The following is a 22,640-nucleotide window of genomic DNA, read 5'->3' on the forward strand; positions in this document are numbered from 1 at the left end:
AGTGTCAAAGTGAATGATGCTGCAGTTAAAGCTGTTGCATCCTCTTAGGCTGAGGCATCTGAGCAGACAAACTAGAGTTTCCAGATTTTCTTACTCCTTCCTTTGCTTTGAAATAAAATATCCCCATTTTTGTGTTTAATGAGAACTAATTATAAATAGGAAAAGATAGATTTTATTTTTTTCTTTTAGTTCTGTACAACAGTATGGCTGTGTGTTTTATCATGAGTAAAAAATTTTGGTCCATTACATGTAAACACATATAACTATTACGGTAAGACTTAATGTTGTACATAGAAATTGTTTACAGTAACAATGAGCGGGTGTTCCTCTGGGATTAAAAAGTGAACTAGATCCAATCTTACTGAAATAAAAAATAATTTAGATTAACTGTTATATTTGGCAGACACAATCATACATGCTTTTTTGAGGGAATGATCTTTTATATTTGTTTTTACTCATGTAATAGTCATAAGTGAATGCTTTGAATTGTGGGCCTGATTACACTGAGATTTTGCCTTTGTACATTAAAGTGGACATTCTTACAAATGAAGTTAAAAATTGTGTATTTCAAACCCTGTTTCTTGTGTGGTGCAGCTCTTACAGTGTCAAGGGCAGTTTTTGTTTTGTTCTTGCTCTCATTTTCTTATGTTTTAAAAAAGCACCAATAGCATTGAGGACCTTCTGGTTTCGTGATTTGTTGTATTGAGCCTTTTCCCTTCCTTTAAAACAGTCTTTGCCAGAAACTGCATAGTTGAATCTTAACTTGAAATTAAAGAAAACAGTATTTATGGACCTAGTGCATAACACTGCTGGAAGAATGTACGCTTGAAAAATGAAGCTTTAACCCCATAAGTAAGAGTAGGAAGATAATTTTCTATTTCAGTGGAATTTTTGCACCCGAACTGTAAGATCAGACCCTCTGACTGCTACCTTGCACTAAATAGTGTGTGGTACCTAGAGTGTCAGCAGCAAGGTTATAAATTCTCCTGGAACATTAAGGAGAAAATTACTCCTACAGCTATTCAAAATCTTGTTTGAATTTCTTGGATGCTGTTCAGAGTATACTTGTCAACTGTTACAAATAATGTTCAGTTAAAATTTGTTGTGCGTGCCTTTTTTTTCTTTTTTTTTAATTAAATAATTAATGTTCTCTGTACTGTATGCTGGATGATCTCTTGTTCACGTATTTACTGAATATCTCACTTTGCCTATATCTGGTTTCTTGCATTGAAAAAAAAAAAATTGATCAACAGTGCTGTTGCATTTTTGAAGGAGGAACAGCATGAATGTAAAACGTACAGCTTTATGTGGGGATTTTGCCCATCATTACAATACAAGGCATTATCCTTGTAATAACAAAAAAAAAAAAAACCCAAACCAAAACCTGCTAGCTGGAAGCTTAAGACCCATTTAAAGACACCCCTCAACCTCATCCTTTTTTATTGGTTCTTGATGGTTAAAATTATGGCAAATGCTTGAGATATTGTTCTTTATCTAATCCAGGAATACTTAGCATTTTAGATTGACTGCTAACAAATGTCTGGCCAAAGCATGTCTTATTCATTAGATGTATAAAGTTAAATGATGGTTTTCTACACGTCTGTGGTTCCTCTTTAATTATATTAATGTAGGGATCTTGTCGATGTAGGTCACCTTCCATGGATCCAGTTCTAGGGCTGAGGCACAGGAACAGAATAGCTTGCTTAAGACCTCATTAATTAATATTCACTTCTTTGTTGATAAGTCAATTGTATGCATGATGGGTGCTGATGTGGTGATGGAGCGTTTTTCTGTTAATGGTGCTAACTTGCTGGCAGTTTTCCTAGTAAATAGCTAATTACTGCAGTGGATCTCATCGCTGCCTAATGCAATGAAAATTATAATAAAGTAATGCTACATTTCTTTTTTTAGGTAATACTCTACGGGGATTTGCCAAAAAATAAAGAAAATGTAATATATTTATCAAATCATCAGTGTACAGGTTTGTATATTTTTGTCTTAGCACTTTTATAGATTTAAAAAATTTGCTTATCTGTTTACTATGTCTCCTTCCAGCCTTGCCCTAACGAGCAAGAACTTCTAGTTCAGAAACCTTTAACGATATGTATATGTACAACATGCACTTTTTGTTTCATCAGTGGCAATTAAAAACTAGTTTAACTAAACATTTTTGGCTTTTGTCTTTGCAGTTGATTGGATTATTGCGGACATGCTGGCAATTAGGCAGAACGCTCTGGGGCATGTCCGGTATGTCTTGAAAGATGGGTTAAAATGGCTTCCGCTGTACGGGTGGTATTTTTCACAGGTAAGCCCATTCACTTTTCCCTTGCTGTTTGTGGGTCAAATATGTAAGATGTACTTTTCTTCGATTTACCGTGTGTGCTGGGAAGATGTAGTTCTGACCTGGCACTTGTTTATTTGAACATGAAAATAGCTGGTTTCACTCAGTGTAATTAGATGTGTATCTTATTTGAGAGACAGTTATTAAAGAATCAGTTTACTTTCTAAATTAATACTTTTTAGGGACCATGTTTATTACTAGAATTAAAACTGTAGAGTCTGTTATAGAAGCATTTCAGAATATTTTAGAACTTCGTTCTTTTTACAATCCAAAACACTACTTAGCAGTAGTTGTAAACAGACTTTTTCATTCTGTGGTTTGGGGTTTTTTTTGTCATGCTACAAGTTGGGAGTAAATTGACAGTGCTGTGTTGTACTTAATTATTTTTCAATTGTTTAGTTTTAGCACAATATAAAAGAAGAAAATTGGACCTTAGTATAGTGTAGAGGAAAAGTATATCCCAGCCTCCGTGGAAAAAATACTTTTAATTAGGCAGTTTGATTGAATTGACTGTCAACTCTGTCCAAGGGGATGGGGGATATTGAGAGAAATACTACACTGGGTATGATTTGAACTATATATTAGTTGGTAAAGGAATGTATGAAGATTAGACAGCTACAGTCATATGTCCGAATAGGAGGCTTTACTCTCTCCCTCTTCTTTGGCTGTACATTCCTCCCTTCCTCTCACCACTTGCATGCTTGCATCCGTAAGTCAAGTCAGATCAGTTGATTCCTAGAACCAGCAAAAGGGGGAAAATTTTGAGTATACAGCCATGGGTGAGAAGAGGGGAGGAGGCAGAATAGCCCTTGTGTGGCAGTTGACTCTGAAACTTTGTCTCCGAGAAGCTAATGTAAATTGGATTGGGTTTAGAGAGTGTTGGGCGAGGGGAGGTACAAAGCCATGAACTGCCTAATTAGTTTGCTGAAGAACAGGAAGCCTCTTAAATGGTGGCCTTTCTCAGCAATCAGATGTAGCCTTTTAGGTACCTAGTTTGAACAGAGGTTCAGAGTCTTGGATCATGTCACATAAGATGCCCACCTCTAGGGTGTGAAATCTCTCACCATTTTATCTTTAGAGCACAGGTAGTGGTTGAGGTTCAGTCTGTTCAGTGTGTAAGAGGTTAGTGTCCCCCGAGAGATTGGGAGAAGCAGGTTCCATGTCTTCAGCTTGATGGTTGAAAATGTTTGTTGTCTTTTGGATGAATGCCTTAGTAGGCTATAAATCTAGACTGAAGCATGGGCGGTTGCCATCCTTTCTTCTAAAATTGCTATGTTTATTAAAAAATATGCTGCAGAGAAAATCAGAAAACTGTTCATGATTTCTTTTTATTGTGGGTTTGCTGTCCCAGTCCCCTAAATAAGTAGAGACTGTCACACCCTGTCATACCTCACTGAGGGTATCCACTGGGAGAAAATGGACCTCTCTGTCTAATGCTTGTCCCCACTAATGACTCTGGTTCTCTACATTTTTCTTTCACTAAAGTGACCAGTCTGCTGCATGGAAATATTTTATTCTTTGTCCTTGCCTGTGGTCATTACATTGGTGGTGATTTAAGCATGCTTTAATTAAATACAGACAGGATATATATTCTATCTGCTATCACTAGGTGTCCAGAAATGATTTTTTTTTTCCAGATTTTGGAAAATTACTATTGCTATCTGGAATATCCGGCACTCAGTTTCCTGACCGCTATATTGCCTGTTAAAAGAAAGTTCCTGTGGAAATTAATCTGAATGTAGCCTACATTTTTAATCAAAACATATATATTAAATAAAATCTGTTCAGCTTCAGATTCCTCAAAGCATAAAACTACTACAAGGTGTAGTGGGGGATGATTATATATATAAATATTCAGTGACACAAATGAAAGGCATCTTACTAACAGTGGCGATGCGTGTGTGTTTAAATGACCGAGACGGGATACAGCAGGACTGCAGTGCAAGCTAATAGGTATTTTTATTGTTTTTATCACACCAAACAGTGCAAAAACATAAAACACTTCCTGCCCTTCCTGTTGATGTTCTGTCAGTGATGTCACTTACACTCCACTAAAAGTTTCCAGAGCCACCTAATTACGCCATGCTCACGGAATTCTTATTCCCTACCTCAGGTAAACATCCTGTTTGGAAATAAACGTGGTCTGGATGTCCAGGAGAGCGAAATTCAGGCACAAAGGAAGTATATTTGTAAACATAATCCATTGTTGACTGAGAGAAGGGCTTTTAAAGTACAACGGAAAAAAATTACAAAGTTAAAAACAGTACTTCCAGAAATCTGTTTTGAAAAGTGTTCATATATTTGATCTCTTACTGAAAAGGAAATGCAATACAAATTGGGGAATTTGAGCTATATACACTTGCATAACTAGCATTCTTCTTTGGAGAATCTAATAGCAAGAAAAGAACCACTTAAATTAACCTATTATGTTCCGGATTTGGTTTATTAGGTAGAGCTATTTCTTTTCATAAAGCTGGCTTTATTATTTTTGGGTGGATCTGAATTTTTTTTTTGCCCTATCTTTCTCCACCAAAATGCAGCTAGCTCCTATTCATCTTATACCACCTGGTGAGGCTGGAATGTAATTTTGATAAATATTTTTGATATCCCAGAGTTTGCCTGACTTTTTAACATAGGAAATATGTCTTTGTCTTTTCTGTTATTCAGCATCAGCTTGCGCACCTTTTTGGTCAGTACTGAATTTTAACCAAATATTTAGCTAGTATGGCAACGTGCCTCTCTTCAGCTTTGTAACCTTGTGCTATAGGGGAGCTGACATGTTTATGTAGTTGGGTTGTATGCAGTGAATGGTGATCTTACAATGTGTAACTTGTCTGTTCTTACGAGTATGTAGTCACTTAACGTATTTACTTAAGAAGTACACATTTATTTCTGAGCATTAAAAAGTCTGAGGTGGGGACACCAAACCTGTCTTTGGTGTTGTGGTGTCCCTAAGCAAACTGTACAACAGTAACTTGATTTCTTCAAGTTCACAAATTAAACAAGGAAAAAGTAGTTCAATATTTTCCCAGTTTACTGCAGCTGGTTATTAATTTGAAAAATATGGGAAGACTTTGATTCCAGCCTTCCCTCATTTTTCAAAGCTTGACCTCACTGAGTTCACACAGAATGATGACTTACCAATTACTTGGAAGTCTTGTATAGTAGATGCATTATTTTTCATACCAAACTGAGTTTGCCCTTCCTGAAAGTGGTTGTTGTGGTGAGTGTCGCTGTACAGAATAAGACTTCTACTTCCCTTTAACGGTGTCATTATCTTAAAAATGGTCTTACATGTGGATTGTGTAGATAACATGTGGCACTCTGCTGCACAGCTGGTGGAATATCTTTCTGTTCACACTACTATCTATCCGGGACTGGTAAACTGCTTGTGGAATGGTGCTGGTATGATGCTCCAGCCTGCTACAGGCCAAGCTTGGTGAACTGGGGGATTCTGTTCTTGGTTTTGGTGCCTGCCCTGCCAGCCACAGCAGCACAGCTGAGTGTTGCAGCTGGCTGCTTCACCTTGGAAGGGAACCACAGGTAATAATGTTAAGACAGAATATTTAATACGGAGTTAATGCACCATTGACTTTCTGTTCATTTTCACTGCAGTTTTTGGAGAATGACTTCAAAGTCACATCAAATAACACTAGCTAAACAGCTGCATGGCTATCTCTCCACACCATGAAAAGCAAAGGCCGAAAGCACTTTGCATAACTGCCTCTTCTGCCTGCCTCCTCCTAACCACTCAAACTTTATTCCTGTCCATGACATGCAAATAAAATAACAGCACACGCACCACCACCCCTGTTTCTACAATGTGCTGTATTTTTTACTGAGATAAGACACTTACTGTCAACTTTCTGTTAAAAGTGTGTAAAACCATAAATGCACAGAAATTATTTAACGAATCCTAATGCCAACAGTCAGGGTGGACAGAAAAGAGTACTATCAAGTTAGGGAATCAGTTAGGAAACCCATAAAAATAATGTACTGTAAGAATGAAATTCTGTTATTTACAGGTAGGGGGTTTTTTGTTGTTTTTTTTTCCCCCTCCAGAAGTCATTGTACCAGTAGTTCATTTTGGAGCATGTTTGTTTACATCCTGCTGTAGCTATACTGCAGATAAAGCGATGGAAGAGGGGAATCGTAGAATTGTTTGGACTGGAAGGGACATCAAAGATCATTTAGTTCCAACTCCCCTGCCATGGGCAGGGACACCCTCCACTGGACCACGTTGCCCAAAGCCCCATCCAACCTGGCCTTGAACGCTTCCAGGGAGGGGACATCCACAACCTCTCTGGGCAACCTGTTCCAGTGCCTCACCACCCTCACAGTGAAGAATTTCTTTCTAACATCTAATCTAAATCTACCCTCTGCCAGTTTGAACCCCTTACCCCTTGTCCTGTCACTACACTCCCTCATAAACAGTCCCTCTCCAGCTTTCCTGTAGCCCCCCTTTAGGTACTGGAAGGCTGCTATAAGGTCTCCCCAGAGCCTTCTCTTCTCCAGGCTGAACGATCCCAACTCTCTCAGCCTGTCTTCACAGGAGAGGTGCTCCAGCCCTCTGATCTTCTTTGTGGCCCTCCTCTGGACTTGCTCCAATAGCTCCATGTCTGTCTTGTACTGGGGGCCCCCAGAGCTGGATGCAGTACTCCAAGTGGGGTCTCATGAGAGCAGAGTAGAGGGGCAGGATCACCTCCCTTGACCTGCTGGTCACGCCTCTTTTGATGCAGCCCAGGATACAGTTGGCTTTCTGGCAAGCACACACTGCTGGCTCATAGAGTCATAGAATGGGTTTGGGTTGGAAAGGACCTTAAAGATCACCTAGTTCCAACCCCCCTGCCAAGGGCAGGGACGCCCTCCACTAGACCACGTTGCCCAAAGCCTCATCCAACCTGGCCTTAAACACTTCCAGGGATGGGGCCTCCACAACCTCTCTGAGCAACCTGTTCCAGTGCCTCACCACCCTCACAGTAAAGAATTTCTTACTAACATCTAATCTAAATTGACCCTCCTTCAGCTTGAACCCATTACCCCTTGTCCTGTCACTACACTCCCTCATAAACAGTCCCTCACCATCTTTCCTGTAGGCCCCTTCAGGTACTGGTAAGCCACAATTAGATCTCCCCAGAGCTGCCTTTTCTCCAGGCTGAACAATCCCAACTCTCTCAGCTTGTCCTCATAGGAGAGATGCTCCAGCCCTCTGATCAGCTTAGCCCTCCTCTGGACTCTCATGTTGAGCTTCTCATCAACCAACACCCCCAAGTCCTTCTCCTCAGGGCTGCTCTCAATCCATTCTCCGCCCAGCCTGTATTTGTGCTGGGGATTGCCCCAACCCATGTGCAGGACCTTTATTAAAAGCTTGATTCTCTAATAAAGTGCATGGAAGTTTTCAAGATCTATGCTAGTTACTTTTGTGCTACTCATAAATTTTGCATGCATAGGTACAATACTTGTAATTCCAGTATTTGCATTAGTCACTATTTAAGAGTGGGCCCGTAAAATTGAAAACGCTGATCTATAAGTACTTGTATGCGAGTAACTTCAGTTGTGCAGTTATTTTTTTTTTATTATTATTATTTTTCCCTTGAATTCTAGTTAAGCTGCTTGGCAGTGTTGTCAGGAATAGATAGATCAATCCCTGGAGTCGGTTGCAATGTCATCTTCAAGTTAATTATTTAACACCTTTAAACAAGACACTTCAGATGTCTCAGGATTTTTTTTTATTTTATTTTATGTTTACATCTGATCTTTATTTAAACAGATTTTGTGAACTTAAGTACCTGCAAATGTAAAATTAGTTTCAAGTGCTTTCATCCTAGGAGAAAACGTTTTGTGGGCAATTTGTAGCATGAGTCATAAAGGTGACTTGTCTTTGTCATCTTGTTTGTTCTATCAAGTATTATACGTTAAACTGCTTAAATATTTAATACCTTTTTTTTTTGCTCTGTTAGCATGGAGGAGTCTATGTAAAAAGAAGTGCCAAATTCAATGAAAAAGAAATGAGAGAGAAGTTGCGGGCCCAGATGAAAGCTGAGACTCCGGTAAGATTATACCTTCCTTCCCCTACTTCTCATTTCTTTGATTTTTTTTATTTTTTTTTTAATGGCAAAGGCTTATTGGAGAAATGAGTCATGCCTGATACCTGCAAACTACAAGATGGTAATCATGGATTTGTTTTCTTTCTGTATTTTTACAGTTACTTTCTGTGATTAGAGTGATACCTCTAATTAAACTTCGGAAAATTTGACTAGTCCTTTATGAATGGCACGAACTTTGTGATCCTGTCTGTAGAGGGCAGGGGGGATCTGGACTAAATCTTAGAACGTGAGCTATAGCACCTTCATTGAGAAAGCACTGTCAGTGTTTCCTGTGTTTCAAAAGACAACGTTTTGATGACTGTGTGCTTGTCAGAGACTGGTATTTTTGTAGAATACCACTTGTTTGATCTTCTGAAAGTCAGGAACCATTCTTACCAAGTCTTAATTAGTCATTCCAATGATCAATCATTTTTAACAGCAGTGACATCTTAGAACTGAGTAACTTTGTCTGCTACGCCTGGAGGCAAAAAAAAAAAAAACCAAAAAAAACCCAAAAACCCCGAACTCTTGATAATTTTCTATTTGAAGAATGATTGTTAGTGCCAAGTGACTTTTCTCATGACTCCCTGTATGGTTTGTGGCTCAGTGGTTAGAATCACTGTGCTACGCTTCCATTACTTGCTGTGCATTAAAATGTTTTCCGCTTTTTTGGCGAGACTTAAGAAAACCAACTCAGCAAGCCTTGAAACAGAACAGTTACGCTTTCATTTTATTTACAGTGATGTGATTAGGAGTTGCCACTCCATATACTGTCAAACCCTTTATAAGCTGAGGTTTGGGTAAAAGGAATGCATAGGTTGTTTTGACCTTCATAATAGTCTTCATATTTTTTAGTTTTTATTTATTGGAGATGGTGTGTTCATGTTTGTGCATGTGTCTGTGTTGAAAAAGTAAACTGGCCTTATGCTTGCTTATTGAGAGGCTTAAATGAGTAAAGTTTCCCTGTTTAGGACAGTGCTCAAACTCATTTTGTCTTGAAGTAAGATTTAGCATGAACAAGCATTTTTTTTGTTTGTTTTTCATTAAGATAAGAAAGTGGATCTATTTTGGTTTTAGCATAGAAGTTACAAAGGCCAGAAATACATTACAACTAAACTTCTGCTGTCCAATGTCTAATGATGTCCACATGGAGAAGATGGTCATATTCAGTAGTGGTAACTTGTGCCTGCATTACCGGGGAGGGTCCTGGGATGTGAAAAGGTTGCATTCCATCAAGTTATTTTCTGTAGGTTAGTGGCAAATTTTCTACTTTCTGTAAAACTTGCAGTATAATGGAATAAGCAAAGACAAATTGCAGGATGTATGAAACCTATTTGTAGTCATCCTCCTAAGCGGTTGCTCCCCCTGCAGAGTGCTGGTTAAGTTTGCTTTAATTAATATGGATGAAATATCTTAGCAGGGTGTTTTCCTGCATAGGCCCATGGATTTCTTGCTAGCCAGAGAGGCAGCTTCTGGTTGAGTCTAGCTTTCTGGCTTCCCTCTCCACCCCCAAAAATGCAGGGGTTTGTCGTAATAATAATGTTGTGATTGTGATAGGAGTCTTGGTTTGAACTCTGCATTAAATTAGTCTGCTTTATAGAAACGTGGAATTTCTTTTTTTAATACAATCTTATAAAGATGTGCCTAGAAACTCATCTAATTGTGAGTCTCTCTGGAAACCTGCAGATGATGTTCAGTGTTGCTCCAGTGCTGTAAATTGACTGGACAGGCCAGTGTGTGATTTTAGCCCAACCGGAATGTAAGGGGAAGTATAAAGATAAAGCTTTTCTTTAAAGCTACATCCACTGTGGGTTCTACTTTCCATGGTGGATGTCTACTTGTGATTAATAAATGAAATAAATCCAGAAGGCTTTTTTTTTCTGGAATCATCTTTCTTCTCCCTCCTCAGTCTTGTGTGGATTGAAAACCTATACCTAACTGATCTAAGCTAATTCCAAATGAGTTTGGGACCACTTGGGGTACATTTGGGGTTTTTTGGTGTAATTTGGCTATCTAGAAGTTTGGTGGTGTTGGAAATGTGCACAGAACCTGGACATGCTTACCAGGCAGTTGCTGCTATTTTTGTCGTATTATCTAGGGTAGCAGTATAGAAGAGATACAAGTGTAACTGCTGCAGAAATACATTCTGGTTTAAATCTTTTTCAGTTAAACCATGGAGGGAATGACACTTGAGTTTTACAAAACCAAAGCTGTCAAAACCCTGTTTACTGAGATAAATGTTTGCATCTGCTGTAAAAGACACAAACTATTGAGTTATCATTTGAGGGACAACTAAATTTTCTATAATCCATTTTATCTGAAAATTTAAATGTAGAGTCTGTAAATGCCCTTTAACCTACAATTACTACTGGGAGAAGAACATGATAACCTGTGTCCTTACTGCATTATTCATGAAGAAACTGCAGTTCTGGAACTTAGCATGACATTCATAAGCAACTATATTGCTTTTAAAATGAAGACATTTTAATCAGAAAAGCAAGTGCCCTGAACTCATCAGCTTCATGCAAAAATAACTAATCTACTACTCTGGGAGTTTTTTATTAAAATTCATGCACTGGATGCTACAGCTCAAGGTGGGCTTTTCCTCAGTTTAGTGAGCAGCTATGGTTGCTTGGTCATTCTGCACCACTGTGGTGTAGTACTTTCTTTAATGTAGTGTTAGATAACAGCTTGCCTTTCAGCTGCTGAGGAAAGAATTATATGCCAATAAAGAGGAGATGGACAGGAATCGGTGTTAAGGGTCACTTTGTTATTTACAGTTTCTCTCCATGTACAGTTTAAACAAAATAATCCAGAAGATTAATGTTCACTCTGGAGCCATCCCTGTTCCCATTAAGAAACTGAAGATGTGTAGGAAGGCAGAACCAGTCTTCTGTTCTCATTAGCGTAGCAAGGCCTTTAGTTGTTTTATTGCCTCATGTCATGTGGTGGTTCTTTTTATCTTTTTTTATTTTATTTTTATGGAAAGGAAATTGGAGGTAGAACATGGACAGGAAAAATACGGCTGCCTCTTGGCCTGTACATTCACAGCAGAACTGGATTAGTGATCTGGTATGCTTGATTTTGTGCAGGGACGGTGGACTGCATGGTGCTCCTTGCTCACCTTGTCTTATGACTTCTACCCATCTGCCTGCCTTAAACAGCCCCTTTTTCTGTCCTGCTGTTCGCAGTTGGCCCACTCTTCTTCCTAATGCAGCGCAGCAATGAGAGATGTGCGCAAAACTCTGATGCTAGACTGAAATGCTGTTGCACCTGTTTTTTCTTAGTGGAGATCTTGAACTAATAAATTTTCTTATTTCTCTCTGGAAATTATTTTGCTTCTCAAACTCGTTGAACTATACACTCATGGTTCATTATTGGGCTTTTTCTTGGCAAAACTCAGTTGAAGTGGTACGATTTTGTTTAAAATTACGTAAAATTTGGCGGATTGTTAACAAATTGCAATCTTATGTCTTGTTGTGAGAGCAGACTGTCACACAGTTTGAAGGACATTTTTGTGTTAATGTTGTTTTAATGTAAGCCATAAGAAGACAAACACATTTCTCAATGTAACAGTATATCCAGCTGACACTTGATATGCTCAATCTGCTTGTTTTTTTAAAGAAAGTTAACTCTTCTGAACAGCAAACTATTCAGTTTGATAAATGAAAATGTAACTTATATTTCTTTTTATCATGCATCGAGAGTAGGAAATCTGCATTCTGAGATGTGCGATTTAACCCAGTACAGCCAATATTTAGCTGGTTACTATGTGTTTTGTTTTTGTTATTCAGTCAGTGACAGAATAAATCTTTATCACATGAAGCAGTGCCAAGCAAACAGTAAAAACCTGGAGGGGACAGATACATTAATACAATTGCTATAAGGCTTAATGTAATTATTTTGTCATATAGTTACTAATTTGCAAATCCCTGATGACTTCTCTGTAAATCCTGGATGTCCTTGCCTGTTTTCCTCACATCACCTTTTGTATTTTATTCCAATTATACCAGATATGCTTTCTCATATCCTGTCTTTTTTTGGTTATTGATCTGAGTGTTAATGTTTCTCATCCATTTCACCAGGAGCGTATCTTTTAGGCAGTGGTCTAAATGGATTCAGATACGAATCTGACTAGCTGTCAGGATGCAATAATAATATTAAAATTAAGCAAATGCATTGTTTAATATAATTTTGAACTTTGTAAATGAAAATGTATGATTGTTTTCCCCTTGTCACCAACCCAGCAACAGCACAGTAAATGCAAGATATCTTTAGTCAGTAGTTACCACTTCTTGACGCCCTATGTTCTTCTACAGTGGCACTTACTCTCTCCAGGACACCCTCCAAAGCCCTGTCCTCAGCCAGGTTTTCTCTTTATTCCCTCTTCTTGCTGTATGCTTATGGTATCTGGGTTGACTTTATGTACGCCAGGGATTCGTGTGCTGCTTGGTGCCCCTTTCCCCTGCTCCACCCATACAAACCAGCTCCTTTCGTGGCACCCTAAGCTATCTCAGGGGCTTCTTGGCTGCCCTACTCCCCCCTCTGGAAGCACAGCCCCTCTCAGTGCCACTGCTATTTCTTTTTGCCAGGGAGATCTTGACAACACTGGGGAAATGAACAGAGTTGTTCGGGTAAAAACAGTTATCATCATCCATTCATTTCATTTGTGGATTGTGGCAAGTCCACCGACGTTACGCTGGGGACTCTGTGGGCACCCCCTGCCTCTTTTCTGGTTTTCTGGCTCCAACAAGAATCAGTAGGGTTCTACTAAAGGAATCCTGATCCACTCCTTGAAGCTTCCAAATTGACGAGAGATACCAAGTGTATCGACACCCACCCATTACACAGAAACAGGCATGAAAGTACCAAACATAAGGACCTACTCAGCTTGGGTTAAAATTGATATATCAGTGAATCAGGGACTGTGGTAATACAAAACTTTCTACCCCATTTTGAACACAAGCACTGTATTTTGCAGTCACTGTGATAAAGTGCATAACGTTTCTGTAGTTAATTGCCCTAAATGAAAAATTAAGTATTAAAAATTGCCTTAGCTGCACCTGGTGTTTCTAGGCTGTTAAAATGCTCCTACAACTCAACAGTTCTTTATCCAAGTTCAGGGGAGCTTATCTAGTTATTAAAATCTTAGAGTTTTATACTTCTTAAAATCTTTGAAAATAGTGCTTAAGGATTTAGCTTCTGCTGCCCATGGGAGAAGAGAAAAGCCAGTCATACAAGTAGATTTGTTAGGCTGAATTGCACTGGCAGAATAACTTTGCGTTGTGCAGGACTGTACATGAGTATAAGTAGGAAATCTGTTTACATTCATTAATTTTACTCAGGTAAAGTAGTCCTAACCAGCTACATATTAGATTTATATATGCTGAATTTAAAGCAAAGGCCTCTTCTCTGTCTTGTTGGTCTCCTTTCAATTCAGAGATACTCAGATTCTGGTCAACAAACCTGTTCAGCTGCTTGTATTTGAGGTTTACAAGAATAATTAAAATATAATTTCAACCCCTGCTTTGTATTACACATGTAGAACTGGGGTAAGTAGATACTATTCTGTGTTGTGTAATCAGCTTTTAATGGCTGATTATCTGCTTTGAAGACTGGTAATGTTGTTGCATGCTTTTAAGTGCTGATCTCTTTATCAAGAATGGTATTCTTGTCCTGTGTGATTCTCTTTCTTTTCTCTGTCAATTATAACCTGTTATATCCACTACATCCCTTGGAGCTGAGCATTCATTCTTTAATGAGGAGTAGGAGTAACCTCATCTTTGAGTACCATTTTAAGAATCCAAATTAAGTGGTTTGAGTATGAGCACGTTTATGAAAAAAAATGCATCTGGATTTGAATATTATGCCCTTTCCAGCTAACTCTAAAAAGTTTTACTTAGCCACTTAAATATCTCAACAGTATACTTCATAGATGAAATGTATACATGACTAGGGGAGGTGTGGACTGCATCTGGGTCTAAGGATTCTTGTACTCGTGCTTACGCTACTGTCCTGTTAGAATAAAATAAGCACCTTTCCTTTTAAACCCATTTTCTTTTGTTCTTTCCCCACCAAATCTGTATACATCTTGGGTTTCTGCTGGTCCTTGAGCATTCTTCAGGACTTCACCTGCCTCTGCAATCTGCCAGTTCTCCTCCTCCCCAAACATGCTGTGACAAGTACAGCCTTTCTTTCCTCTAGCTCTCTTTACTCCGCTCTACTGACACTGGTTTTGCCATTCTTAATATATTTTCATTCTTTTTCCTCCACCAGATTTTAGGCTGTGTGCTCCATTCTCTTCTTGAGCTCCTGCTGTCTTCACTGGTTGGCACACTTCCCAGATTTCTTCCCTCCTCTGCATTTTAGCACATCTTTCGACCTTCCTCGCTGTGGGGTGATTCTGGAGAGTTTGCTTGCTGGGTCCTGTCTTTTTGCATTCAGCCTTTTCTCTAGCTGTTCTGTAATCATTAAGTTGCACATACCAGCACATTGCTGTTTTCTGGGTCAGAAGCACAAAATTATATTCCTCTGTGTCTCTCCGGAGCTTTTATTTTACTTTGCATCGTTTCATGATGTGCACTCCTACTTGCCAGTATCCTACTGTACTCACTGATAATCCTCCGTTGACTGTTGTGTAAATCCACTCTCTCTTTTCTTTCAAATATTTCTTGCAAAGCTAACAAGCTACTTAGTCTAGGCACAATGGGCATGATTTTACTATGAATGTGTCAGTTGACATTCAACTCCATGCTAGTTACCATTTGTGGCAGTAGTCTTTTCTTCTGCAGATGAGCCCCCAGTATGAAATTTTCACTGCTTAAGTAATGTTTTACATCAACTTTGTATGCAGGATATTACACAAGACAGCCACAAAAAAGAGAGAAAGATGGAAACCTCTGTTCTGTTTCAAAAGTAAATGGAGAATTCATCAAATTTGACTGCCTTTGTTTGGTACATTATTTTACATTCAGATATGCAGATACTTAGGCAACTTCTACCTGTGTAAGGATCTGAGAACACATAGATGGTTACTGCTGAGTAGCCAAGCAAATCCATTTGCTTGGGAAATGTAACTTTGCAGACATGCATGCTTGAAGGAATGTGATTTTAAAGTTCAGATTATGCTAAACTATCAGTTTAAGTTCATAATATATTTAATATCTAATACAGTGAGATGCATAAAGGCACATAAGATAGCTGATGTATCATAATTTCAATTAATAGTATTTTTGGTTATGAATGGAATTAACTGTAGATTTCAGTGTGAAGAAAGATTAGGTGCAAGATCTGTATTAAAGCAAAAAAATTATCATTTAGGTAATCTGTGACATGTCAAGGGGCAGAAGCTATGTTTTGAGTTGAATATTACTGGAGAGGTCTTTGCTTACTTGACTGTCTTCTCAAAATCTCCTTTTATCCCACTTAAAATGGATACTGTTGTTGATATCAGCTGCTCCTGACTTGCTCACTTCTGTTGATGTGTGCTGTCTCCCTTCTTAAATCACCTGGGCAACTTTCTATGGTGTACATTCAAAGAAAATTATTTTGAACCCCAAACAGTAAGTTTCTTAGGCCTAAGAAATTTCAGCTCAAGTATTCTGATTTTCTTTAGATCCTTACAGTAACTGATGGTGGTAACTAAATACAATATGGACCTGTCAACTGATGATAACTTCTGTAAAAGGAATCGGTTTACATTCATTGTAACAACTTGTCTGTTTTGTTTCTTTTCAATCCCACAGATGTATTTAGTGATTTTTCCAGAGGGGACTCGTTACAATCCAGAAATACCAAAAGTCATTGCAGACAGTCAATCATTTGCTGAAAAGGAAGGTAAGCAAAAAAAGTTTTGAAATAATTATTTTGTTACGGTGTTAACATATATTATATGAAATTGTTATATAACATGATCTCACCTTCACTGGACTATTAAGCCTGCCTGATTGATACTTACAGGTTAGAATAGTATAAGCCAGTGTTTGTGTTTCTCTTATCACAGAGTAGGATGAGAGTAGCTTATATACAGATACTTCATGCATTTCACATTGTGCAAAAGTATTACTTCTCACAAAACTTCTCTTTAGTTTCTATGTATATCTGTGTATTTATGGACACTTCTTTTTTTGCTCCTTCAGGGACATAAGAATTACCTACACTGGATCAGGGCACTGTTCTAAGTTGACACTGTAACTCCCATTACAGTTGTTACTTGATACAAAAAATATTTTGCCTAGAGATTGTTATGCCTTAAAAGAAAAAGTCTTTGATCACATCTTTTTTTAATTGCTGTCAGTAATATCATGGCTTCTTGGATTTGTTCCTCTCTCACCTTCCCGTCTCACCCTTCCTTGGTTGAACTTTATTCTGTAGTCACTTTGATTGTTGGCGTCGTCTCTGTAAGTACAGATGGAATTACTTCATCTTTGGAAAGGCTTGCAAAAAAACTAAGGGTCCCAAGCTTTTTCATTTTTCTCATATGCACAATACACGTAAACTTTTAAGTCCAACAGTTCAGTGAACATGTTTCCTGATTTTGTTTTTTCCTGTTGACCAAAAGTGAAATAATTCACTCTGAAGGTAAACAAAGAGTAACAAATAGGTCTGGTAAGTTCATTTCTGTGACACACTGAAATGAATTCACAAGTCTGTGAATCAGCCTGTTGATATCATCAAGCTATTAAGTATTGTTAGCTCTTGTCCAAAAGGATATATGCTTTTCTTCTCCTCCTTGGGAAGAATGGAATTTGTTTGCGTGTATGAGCAGGAGAGCTTAAGTCATAGTGTATTTATTCATGGCTTCAGTTTCCTGTCGGAAATGAAAGTCAAATGTTTCATTTAGGTTGGCAGTTCTTTGAGAGTTCAGAGGGGGTGTTTGATAGGGGTTTTTTTCCTCTCTCCTCTTTTTTTCAGGGAAAAGAAAGGGCTCTTGTTGTTGCCATTATTATTTTAATAAACCTCTTAATTATATCTTTACAGGCTGCAAAACAGTAAACCACTGCTTTTGTGCTTTCAGAGCACCTGTTCATTTCTTCTAGTCTTTTTCTCTCTGGTATTGGTCTGCTTTTATTTTGTAAGCGTTACTCTTTTTAAAACTCTCAAGACAAATATTTATTAAACAGGAAGCATCTCCTATTCTAGTGCAGAATCCTATTGATCTGCTTTTCCCCATTTCTAAATTCTCATTGTTGGTCTCTCCTCAACTTTTTATGTGGAAAGAATGGGAAGCAGTCTGTATTGGACCTTGCTCCCCAGCAAGTTCATGCGAGGATTGATACTTGCTTGAATTAGAGCATCCCTCGTACAAGTATGCTGAGAAGCAGGGATGGCTGACACTGAAAACTGCACACCAAACTATTCTGACGGCTAAGAGCCACGAGGCACATGCTAGTAAGAGGCACATACCAGCACATCAGGGAACCGGGAGGATGGGGAACTCTGCATGGCCACCAGTGGGAGATGATGATGACTCCCCAGGGTCCCACCACGCCGCTGTGCAGCGGTGCTGGCCCCAGCTTGCAGCTTTCACTGAGCAGCCCCAGTGCCACCATGGTCCTGGTTGCGTGCTGGGGCTGCAGCATGGGAGCCGTGACCAAACGCCTCACCAGTTGGTTGCGTGTGGATTGAGTCCTGGCTGCGCTCCTTGTAAGCGTGCGAGGGCTGTTATGTGATACTGCCGAGCTGAACTAAAAACACACACTTGCATGCTTGTCTAAAGATCCTTGGAGCTTATTATTTCCTACAGTTTTAGGAAAGGTAGTAATGCCCAGTAGTTTTGCGAGTCAGAGGAATGAGGATGTACTGTAACTTCTAGTTTAAAATTTGTATTTAATTCCTCATGAGAATATTAAGAAGTCTGATAATTTAGTCTTGTCGTCTTAGTATATTTGTTACAGAGCACAGTGCTGCAGTGTTGGCTTTACAGACATGCAGGGGATTTTTGTTTGTTTTATACCTTAAAATGTAAGCTTTATGATTTTTTCCTACATTTTTGCACAATTTATATGTTGAGAAAATAGTGCAAGTGTAATATTGGAAAAAGTAGTTTAATTAAGAAGAATTAAACTTCAAATTGATGTTATGAGCAGAGATACTGTACCCAAAGATAACAAAGCTGTTCTTAGAGCACAAGCATAACTCATGTTTATCATGCTGCCTAAAATACTGTTTTTGACACAAGTGTATGTATATGTTTCAGTAGTTTTGCAGAGAGGAAGTATGAAAAGGTTTTATGGGGTTTGTGTTTACTTTTACTCTCCATGGGCTGGATTCTTTTCTAGAGAAGTTTCATTGGTTTAAGAATTATTGGGCTGAACTTAATCACCTGGTCTTAGTGTGACCAGCTGATGAGCTGCATCTCATACATTGATGTTCTTTTTTTTTTAAGTAAACACCAGTTTTGGACACAGTTACTGTCTCTTTACGGTTGGTCCTAGGACCAGTTCAACAAAAAGAAATTAGAAAAAAAAAAGAAGAAAAGTCTTAGGTTAACATCCAAAGACATACTCTCACGTTACTGATTTCAACTTTTATGTCTTTCCTCATTGATATGAATATATAGATAAAGCTTATCTATCTGTGAATAGGATGGAAGGATATCAAACAGCAAAAGAATATAAAGGTGATTGAGGCTGCCCTTGAAAGAGGCAACTTTTTAAAATACTGGTAATATGTCATGTTACAGTTTGTTCTGCCATAGGACTTGGGTTCTTCACAAAACCTGGACTTCTAGCAAAAGCAGATGGATTTCCTCTTTCTGAAACACAGGCAAATCAAACACACAGGGTAGATCTGGATATGAATAAGTTGAGACTGAACGCTATAAAGCACAGAGAAACTTCTAGGGAAGGAGTAGAGCCAGGTACTTTCTTACTATTTTTAGAAAGAAATAAAGGCTATTATACAGTAAAAAATGAAACCCATGAACTGGTCTTGCAAATTTGTCATTAACTACCTTGCAAAGTTCAAGTTGAATGTACTGCCAAGATTTTGTTTATTAAAACTAAAGAATGCTAAAACCATCTAGAGGTAAAAATGATAAAATTAGGGCATTGATATTCCTGGTTTTCATGCTAGAGACTGGCATATGCGTATTAGCCTTCAGCATTGATGGATTTGACACAGCAAAACTATTCTAATTAATTTGAACTCTGTTTGAAGTTCTGTACACCATAACTGTATTCAGTGAAATAGAAAACAAATAGAATAAAATAGAAATAGAAAGTTGCATACTTCTATGAAGTACTTCCAGGAATACTGGCTTTATGGTGATAAACTGAGAATGTTATCATCTAAGGGTAATGCTAGTACCCTCAGAAACTGAAGATTACTCACTCTATATGTTTTACAAGTGACACAGAATTCCAGTCAGATCAGAGTTTTACCCAGGATAGAACAGGCAGCATTTTAAAATCAAAATACGTTTGATTGCATTGGGGAAGGAAAAATGCTCTTCCCAAAGTTCAAAAACAAAAATCACCTCTCTAAAACTGAGTTGTTTGGCTATTTATCATAGGGTTAATGCAGGAGTTTTTCATAGAAGTAGTTAAATTCTATGGAGTAGAGAAAATTAATCATGCATTTCTCTTTGTTGGCCAAAATAGCAGTATTTTCTGGGGTTTCACAGCCACAGCAAACCACATCAGCAATGTTGCCAGAATGTCAGATGACGTCCTCTGTTGGATTTTCATGTTTCTGTTGGAGGCAAATGAAACATTCCCCACTTCCAAGCCAATGGGGATACGTGCCATATAGCTGGATTTGAACCAGATGCTATTTGTTGTACTCTCCTTACAGGAAGGAGGTGACTGCATAAGGCAATTCCAGCAATCGCGATCAGGAAGGGCTCTCTTTTTCTCCCAGTTTCAGTGTAGTTGGTCACTAATGTGTTTCTAATGGGACATCTTGTAAGATTCTCATAGCAAATGAAATATTTCTCACTCCACTCTCTCTCGAAGATCGAAGAATGTGAAGGTATGTGTTTTGCCCCTTTTCTCCTGAGCTTTTGCCATCTAACTTCCACTACTTAAGTATGTAGTCAGTAATCTTAGTTTAGAGTTTGCTTTAGTTTTCCATTGTAAGGGAGCAGTTGGCTAACGTGATTCCTGTCTACAAAAACTGATCCAGTCATTCAGGTGACTTACATACTGGTAACACCTTTTAGGCACTGATCTCTTACTTCAGGCATCTTAAAAGTGCAGCGATTATTCCATACTAGTCAGTGGGCTTGAGTCGCTGAATCCAGGGAATTATAATATGTAGATGACACTTCTATTTTCATAGGGATTTAACTGTAAGCCTGTCGTAATATTAGAAGTAGTAATTTTTATTTTGTAATATTTATTTCAAACTGTACATCTTCTAAGGCTGGATCTTTTTACTGGTACTAGACTATAGAACAAAATTTCTATGAAACCCACAAAATACATGATAATTATTTCTTGTACCAGCTTCTGGTATAAAATTTGTTCCATTTATATGTTACCAAAATACATATGTATAGATTTCTGATCGTTTTCTAGGAGTTGCATCCCAAAAAGAGGAAGTCAAGCAAATCCACCAAGAGGTCCCCATGGATGAACAAGGAGCTCCTGGGCAAAGTCAAACAAAAAAAGGAAGCCTACAGAGGGTGGAAGCAAGGGCAAATAGCCTGGGAGAAATACAGAGAAACTGTCCAAGCAGCCAGGGATCAGGTTAGGAAGGCCAAAGCCCTGATAGAATTAAATCTGGCCAGGGATGTCAAGGACAACCAGAAAAGCTTCTATAGGTATGTCAGCGGTAAGAGGAGGACAAGGGAAAATGTAGGTCCCCTCCAGAATGAAACGGGTGACCTGGTTACCCAGAATAAGGTACTCGGCAACTTCTTTGCCTCAGTCTTCACTGACAAATGCTTGAGCCACACTGCCCAGGTCACAGAAGGCAGGGACTGGGAGAATGCAGAACCGCCCACTGTAGGAGAAGATCAGGTTCGAGACTGTCTAAGGAACCTGAAGGTGCACAAGTCCATGGGACCTGATGAGTTGCATCTGCGGGTCTCGAGGGAACTGGCGGATGAAGTGGCCAGGCCACTCGCCATCATGTTTGAGAAGTCCTGGCGGTCTGGCAAAGTTCCCGCCGACTGGAAGAGGGGGAACATAACCCCCACTTTTAAGAAGGGAAAAAAGGAAGACCCAGGGAACGACACGCCGGTCAGTCTCACCTCCGTGCCTGGCAAGATCATGGAGCAGACCCTCCTGGAGACTATGCTCAGGCACATGGAAAACAAGGAGGTGATTGGTGACAGCCAGCACGGCTTCACTAGGGGCAAATCGTGCCTGACAAACTTGGTGGCCTTCTATGATGGGGTTACAGCGTCCGTGGATAAGGGAAGGGCAACTGACGTAATCTACCTGGACTTGTGCAAGGCATGTGACACTGTTCCGCACAACGTCCTTGTCTCTAAATTGGAGGGACATGGATTTGATGGATGGACCACGCGGTGGATAAGGAATTGGCTGGATGGTCGCACTCAAAGAGTTGTGATCAACAGCTCAATGTCCAAGTGGAGAATGGTGACGAGTGGTGTTCCTCAGGGGTCGGTACTGGGACCGGCACTGTTCAACATCTTTGTTGGTGACATGGACAGTGGGATCGAGTGCACCCTCAGCAAGTTTGCTGACAACACCAAGCTGCGTGGTGTGGTCGACACGCTGGAGGGAAGGGATGCCATCCAGAGGGACCTTGACAGGCTGGAGAGGTGGGCCCGTGCGAACCGCATGAAGTTCAACAAGGCCAAATGCAAGGTCCTGCACGTGGGTCGGCACAATCCCAAGCACGACTATAGGCTGGGCAAGGAATGGATTGAAAGCAGCCCTCAGGAGAAGAACTTGGGGGTATTGATTGATGAGAAGTTCAACATGAGCCGGCAGTGTGCGCTTGCAGCCCAGAAAGCCAACTGTGTCCTGGGCTGCATCAAAAGAGGCGTGACCAGCAGGTCAAGGGAGGTGATCCTGCCCCTCTACTCCACTCTTGTGAGACCCCACCTGGAGTACTGCATCCAGCTCTGGGGGCCCCCAGTACAGGAGAGACATGGAGCTGTTGGAGAGAGTCCAGAGGAGGGCCACGAAGCTGATCAGAGGGCTGGAGCACCTCTCCTGTGAGGACAGGCTGAGAGAGTTGGGATTGTTCAGCCTTGAGAAAAGGTGGCTCCGGGGAGATCTAATTGCAGCTTACCA

At 39.4% G+C, this 22,640-nt stretch overlaps 1 protein-coding gene across 1 annotated transcript in view; it reads left to right on the forward strand.

The window, feature by feature from the left end:
• The window catches only part of AGPAT5 (1-acylglycerol-3-phosphate O-acyltransferase 5), a 61,517-nt gene that overhangs the window by 14,678 nt on the left and 24,199 nt on the right, over window positions 1-22,640 (forward strand). Inside the window, exons 2-5 of the mRNA XM_075747341.1 lie at window positions 1,912-1,981; window positions 2,190-2,305; window positions 8,302-8,391; window positions 16,173-16,263. Coding sequence (XP_075603456.1) covers window positions 1,912-1,981; window positions 2,190-2,305; window positions 8,302-8,391; window positions 16,173-16,263 — 367 coding nt within the window. The remainder of the gene's footprint in view (window positions 1-1,911; window positions 1,982-2,189; window positions 2,306-8,301; window positions 8,392-16,172; window positions 16,264-22,640) is intronic.

Source organism: Balearica regulorum, chromosome 3, assembly GCF_011004875.1.
Source record: "Balearica regulorum gibbericeps isolate bBalReg1 chromosome 3, bBalReg1.pri, whole genome shotgun sequence".
Classification (NCBI taxonomy): domain Eukaryota; kingdom Metazoa; phylum Chordata; class Aves; order Gruiformes; family Gruidae; genus Balearica; species Balearica regulorum.